The sequence below is a fragment of the Stigmatopora nigra genome, chromosome 1 (assembly GCF_051989575.1).
Source record: "Stigmatopora nigra isolate UIUO_SnigA chromosome 1, RoL_Snig_1.1, whole genome shotgun sequence".
NCBI lineage: Eukaryota > Metazoa > Chordata > Actinopteri > Syngnathiformes > Syngnathidae > Stigmatopora > Stigmatopora nigra.
In genome coordinates, this window is record NC_135508.1 from 6,633,709 (window position 1) to 6,640,632 (window position 6,924).

Below are 6,924 nucleotides of genomic sequence, written 5' to 3' on the forward strand. Positions count from 1 at the left end.
GAAAAAACAGAAAACAAAAAAACACCACTGTCGGATATTAAAAAAACACAAACGCCTGAACTGAAACAATACTGTAAAATATGCAGATGCCATCTTAGTTTACAACATCTTCCATCATATAGCTCCTCCCCCACTGGAAGATTTTATACAAAAAAAATCCTAAACATCAACAATGGCTGGCTCTAGAGGTGACTGTGTAGTGAGTGCTTCATACCTGGAAGTCAATAGCAATTATGGTATTTTCACGACTATAAGGCGCACTTAAAAATCTTACATTTTTCTCCAAAATAGACAGTCCGCCTTATAATGCAGTGTGGCCTATAATACAGTGCGCCTTATAATGCGGTGCGCCTTATAGCCGTGAGAATACGGTAATTTGTTTCAGTAAAATGCTCCTAGACTCAAACAGTGTGCGTAGTTTAAAAAAAATGTTAAAATGTATTTCAACGTTACCATTTACAATTCATTAAGAGCAATTTGAACTACTTGAATTGTGTTTTTCACATTTTTCAAGTGTCATTTTGCTTTCTATAGTTTAACACAGCAATTGTCAAATGTTATTTTTTACAGGTGGGGTTTATATTTCTTGAAAAATATCCTAAACTCATTGTTTACATGTTTTAATATGTTTTGAAATACATTTTAGTTGTGGGATAACCCTATAGATACATTTACGCACTTTCTAAAATGACTATATTACAGTAGTACATTTAAAAGTATACAATATTTGTACTAGTTGATGTGTATTTTTACATGTTAAATATGTAAATTGATAAGTTGCCACTGTTAGGCCTTCAGTGTCTGCTTAATACTATTTGCAACAGCTTTTATATGCACTAAATGACAGCAAGGTTGGCCATTTGAAGGAATGAGTGGGGCAGAGGGGGGGGGGGGTCTCTGCATTGAAATGTTAAGTGGGTGTGCTTATATAAAACCACACTTGGTCAACTTTCTCATTTGAGCGATCAAGGCAAGGGGGAAGACAACAATGGTGGCAACTGCTGATGCTTTGGACAAAACCATCTCAATCACTACAAACAAGGTATGTCTAAAGAAAAAAATGTATAAAATTCTTATTGAAAAGACTAAATGAAATGTATTTGTCATTTTTTTTCATGGAATTTTCCAGGTGTCTAAACCACTAATGGAGAAGAAACGAAGGGCTCGTATTAACAAGTGTTTGGACCAGTTGAAATGCCTTCTGGAGAACCAGTACAGCGGCACTGTAAGCATTAAAAAAATAATATGAATCATCTTTATTTGACTTCAATAATCATTAAATATCCCAAAGATATGTTAAAACATTTCCTTTTGTAATCTTTACATGCAGGCTAAACTGCTTTGGCCTTCCATTAAATTTAGAATCAACATTATCATTTTAGATTAGATTACTTTATTTATCCTGTAATCGGGAAATTCACTGTCACAGTAGCAAGAGGGTGAGGATAAAGAAATAGAAAAGGCATTTTAGACATAAATAGATAGTTAATAAGTAAATTAATAAATAAATGCATGAATAAAAAAAATAAAATAAATATATAAATAATATATATAAATATATAAATAATTTTTGTATTATAATTTTCAAATAATTTTTTAAGTAAGTTAATAAATAAATACATGAATAAAAAAAGTAAAATAATATATATAAATATATAAATAATTTTTGTATTATAATTTTCTAATAATTTTATATAAATAAATACACATCTTAGACATAAATAAAGAGGTAACAAATAATAATTTAAAAAAATATAAAATAAAAAAATTGCCTTATATAGAAAAGGATTTCCTTATCTCAAGTCATTTTAGTACTACTTATCCAATTCAAAATAATGACACATTCAAAAATGACATGGTTGACCAAAGTGATACAAAAACACAAGATATAAAATAACAGAAACAAAATAAAAGACCAGGTAAAGGAAAATGGAAAATAAAACATAGTTTCACAGCTTTTGTCAGTAACAGAAATCCAAAGACATTCACATTTTGAATTCCACAGATTCGGAAGCGCAAACTGGAGAAGGCTGACATCTTGGAGCTGACCGTGAGGCATTTGAAGCACATTCAGAAATCTCACACCGGTAAGCACCACACATCCCAAAATGCCTGCAATTCAGTTTTCTTTATCAACTCCCAAATGACCCATCTTCCTCATTGCCCAGTTGCTTCCAAACTTGGGGAACTCTCAGACTACCAGAAAGGCTTCCACAGTTGCCTGCTCAACTTCAACCACTACTTACTGATGTCCGACAACACCGTAAACAGCCTCAAGTCTTCACAGTTGCACGCCAAAGGGCAGGTGGACATCTCCAGGACCACGGACAGCGCACAGATGCAACAAGTTCCACAGACAGGACGAAAAGACCACGACGAAACATCACACAGGAACCGTAGTACCTGTCTCTTTAAGTCAAATGAAGAAGACACGCGGAGGTCCACGAAGGAGGGATCCATAAATTTAGAGCTCCTCAACACCCCCACTATGGACCCCTTGGAAAAGTTAAGCACTGAGAATAAAAATCAGTCTAAAAATCTCAGTCAAATTAGCAGTAGTCGTCAAATTATGTGGAGACCTTGGTAGACATACTGACAATGCAAATATATTCATAGGAAGTTTCATATTTTTTGTTTTAATGCATGTGTGGTATAATTGTGTACTATTTTTTGAATAAAAGTTAAATGAGAGTCAATTCTTGGCTGCCAATAGACGCTATCAGTTTTTATCTTGTACATTGTGGCGAGCAAGTAGTTTTTTTAGTACGAAAATACATGTTTTGGCTCAAATTTTAAGGAAATGTTGGTCTAAATTAAGTATTTAAACAAGAAAATGATAAAAGTGTCTGCAACTTGATTACTTGAAATATTGTGTAACTCAGTTTTTAGGAAGTTTCACACAAAATTGTCATTTATTTATTCATACTTTTTGGAGTGTGGGTCAAGGTTTAAACAAAACAAAACTGGCTGATGAAAATTGTCATTTTTAGTGGAGTAGTTTTTTATCATGATGTGTATTTCAATCAAATTATGAGGGAAAAAACTTGTTAAGAATTCAAACATACTGTCAAGTCACCCATAATTAGCTATTCAAATGCAAATTACATTAAATAATAAATCATTCTTTGTGATTGGCTGGTCCCCATAGTTGGCTGAGATAGGCTCCAGCACCCTCCGCGAACCTTTTGAGTATAAGTGTTTTGGAAAATCAATGACTGAATACAACTAATATTAACTTTATGATACAGCATAACTCCCTCGTCCCCGTAGTTGGCTGAGATACCCTCCAGCACCCTCCGCGAACCTTTTGAGTATAATCATTTTGGAAAATTAATGACTGAATAAAACTAATATTAACTTTATGATACAGCATAACTCCAAAAAAAGCGCAAACTACAAAAATGTTTAAAAGAACAAAAGAAAGGTAAAGTTTTTCTGGTGAAAATACTGCTTTCCAAAATGGATAGAAACAACAACAACAGCATCACCAACAAAAATGGTTCCTATTGGTTTTCTTCAACATGCAACTTGCATATATTTGGAGCTTGATGTCATTATTCCGTCAGTGTAAAAGTGTCATAAAATGTGTGTTTATGTGTGCCTTTATTTTCTAAAAGCACTCCCCCACATTGCGAGATGCGACCCTGCAGGGAGGAAAATCCTTGGCTCACACACCCACATGGCTTTGGGGCCCACATGGAAGTGCATGGGGTGCTTCAGCATGAGTCCTCTATGCCCTCCTCCTCCTTCTACTCACAAAGAATAGCCCACTTCCTGAATTTTGTGCCATTAGCCACAGACGTTCTTCGAATTATACAGTATGTGGCAATGTCAGAACATGCATAATTTAAAGCACAGGTGTCAAAGTGGTGGCCCGGGGGCCAAATCTGGCCCGCCACATCGTTTTGTGTGGCCCGGGAAAGTCAATGATGAGTGCTGACTTTCTGTTTTAGGAACAAAATAAAATGAAGAGTATAGATGTATATTAAATTTCCTGATTTTCATACTTTTAAATCAATAATTGTAAGTTTTTAATCATTTTTTTGTGTTTTTAGTTCAAAAATCCTTTTGTATAATTTAAAAATATATATGAAAAAGCTCAAGTAAACATTGTTTTAAATCTCTAAAAAACAGAATATTCAGGGCTTTTAATCAAATTTTTTTTAATCCATTTATTAAAAAAAATTGAAATATTATATTTTGTGTGGCCCGGTAAAGTCAATCATGTGTGCTGACTTTCAGTTTTAGGATCAACTTAAAAAGAAGACTATAGATGTATATTAAATTTCCAGATTTTCCTACTTTTAAATCAATAATTGTAATTTTTAATCATTTTTTTCTGTTTTTAGTTCAAAAAATCATTTTGTAAAATCTAAAAATATATTTAAAAAAATCTAAAATAAACATTGTTTTAGATCTATAAAAACTGAATATTCAGGGATTTTAATCCAGTTCTTTTAATCCATTTATTAAAAAAAAATTGAAATATTATATTTTGTGTGGCCCGGGAAAGCCAATCATGAGTGCCGACTTTCAGTTTTAGGATGAAATTAAAATGAAGAGTATACATGTATATTAAATTTCCTGATTTTCTCTCTTTTAAATCAATCATTGTCATTTTTAATCATTTTTTTTCAGTTTTTAGTTAAAAATCATTTTGTAAAATCTAAAAATGTATGTAAAAAAAGGTAAAATGAACATTGTTTTAGATCTATAAAAAACTGAATATTCGGGGATTTTAATCCAGTTCTTTTAATCCATTTATTAAAAAAAAATTGAAATATTATATTTTGTGTGGCCCGGGAAAGTCAATCATGAGTGCCGACTTTCTGTTTTAGGATCAAATTAAAATGAAGAGTATAGACGTAAATAAAATTCCCTGATTTTCCCACTTTTAAATCAATAATTGTAATTTTTTAATCATTTTTTTCTGTGTTTTTAGTTCAAAAATCATTTTGTAAAATCTAAAAATATATATAAAAAAATCCTAAAATAAACATTGTTTTAGATATATAAAAAACGTAATATTCAGGGCTTTAAATCCAGTTCTTTTAATCCATTTATAAGAAAAAAATCGAAATATTATATATAAAATGGTCGGGCCCACGTGAAATCAAGTTGACGTTAAAGCTTAATTTAAAGGGTGATGGATAGTGCACTAAAGCATTGAAAAGATGGACCCAAACCTGAATAATGTTGTGAATTTAATCAATCACATCCTTTTTTTCCCAACAAAGTTGTCATAGGATCTCAACAATAAAACAATTCTTGGACTCATCCTTTAATATGTTGCAAAATTATATATGCAAATTGTAACTATAGAAAGTTAAATATCAATGAAAGAGGAATGTGGCTTGATGATAGTGTAATGGCACACGTGCACTAATATGTAAGACAATCAAGAAAACATTGAAAAAGACAACTTATGATTGAATCAGATGGACAAACGTGCAAATATTAGATTTTTTTTCCATGTATACTTATTTTCATTTAATATTTGGATAATTGATATCTGACATCTATGCCAGGCTTCATTTTAACTAATTTAAACTTATTTGAAATATTTATCTAAAACAACCATACAAGTGTTTCATTTTTTTTGCATTTCTTGCAATGTAAGTCAATCTTACCCAAAAAGTAATGCTACTTATACTTGAAGTTCATTTTGATTTTAAATTCTAGGCATTTTAATTTAATTTTAACATGAAAATGAATTATTCTATTTGTGGCCAATAGTAACAAGTGGAAAATATAATGTTCTGCTTTAAATGAAAGCATCTTCCAAAACTGAAGTTCTCTAAAAATAAATGTGTACAGCTTGGTAATCACCACATAAATTGTATATTTAAAAAAAACAAAAACATAGTGAATTGATTGGCCCACGATTATGAACATCAAAAATTCAACTGACGTGGAACTGAAAGCTGCTTTACAAGAGTAGAAAAAAACCCTCCACAATTTCCAATCCCTCAATATAAAGTATATAATCAGTATTTTACAGCTAACAACATCAAAGAGCTTAAAGAAGAATACACTTGTCTTTAGTTGCGGGAACAAAACATTTCTCGAGTGAATATTTGGGAATGAAGGTGAAATGACACCTTTTCACAATGTCAATTACAATACCCTCCTGTTATGTTGTTTCAAAGATTCAATAGTTAACAGTTAATTGTAAGTATGTATGTATATGTATATATGTGTATGTATGTATATGTATGTATGTGTGTGTATGTATGTATGTATATGTATGTATGTAAATGTATCTATGTGTATGTATGTATATGTATCTGTGTATGTATGTATATGTATCTGTGTATGTATGTATATGTATCTATGTGTATGTATGTATATGTATCTATGTGTATGTATGTATATGTATCTATGTGTATGTATATGTATCTATGTGCATGTATGTGTATGTATGTAAATGTATATATGTGTAGGTATGTATATGTATATATGTGTAGGTATATATATGTATCTATGTGTATGTATGTATATGTATCTATGTGTATGTATGTATATGTATATATGTGTATGTATGTATATGTATATATGTGTATGTATGTATATGTATATATGTGTATGTATGTATATGTATATATGTGTATGTATGTATATGTATATATGTGTATGTATGTATATGTATATATGTGTATGTAAATGTATGTGTATGTATGTATATGTATATGTGTATGTATGTATATATGTATATATGTGTATGTGTGTATATGTATATATGTATATGTATATATGTGTATGTATGTATGTGTATGTATGTATGTGTGTGTGTGTGTGTGTGTGTGTGTGTGTGTGTGTGTGTGTGTGTGTGTATGTATGTATGTATGTATGTATGTATGTATGTATGTATGTATGTATGTATGTATACATACATACATACTTACATGTATGTGTGTGTGTGTG

The 6,924-nt window shown here is 30.8% G+C and overlaps 1 protein-coding gene across 1 annotated transcript; it reads left to right on the forward strand.

The window, feature by feature from the left end:
• The first annotated feature begins 973 nt into the window (after nt 1-973).
• her3 (hairy-related 3) lies at nt 974-2,587 on the forward strand. The gene is made up of 4 exons (XM_077727966.1): nt 974-1,042; nt 1,130-1,225; nt 2,006-2,087; nt 2,169-2,587. Exons 1-4 carry the CDS (start codon nt 989-991, stop codon nt 2,585-2,587), a joined length of 651 nt encoding a protein of 216 aa, XP_077584092.1. The 5' UTR covers nt 974-988.
• Nucleotides 2,588-6,924: the final 4,337 nt, after the last annotated feature.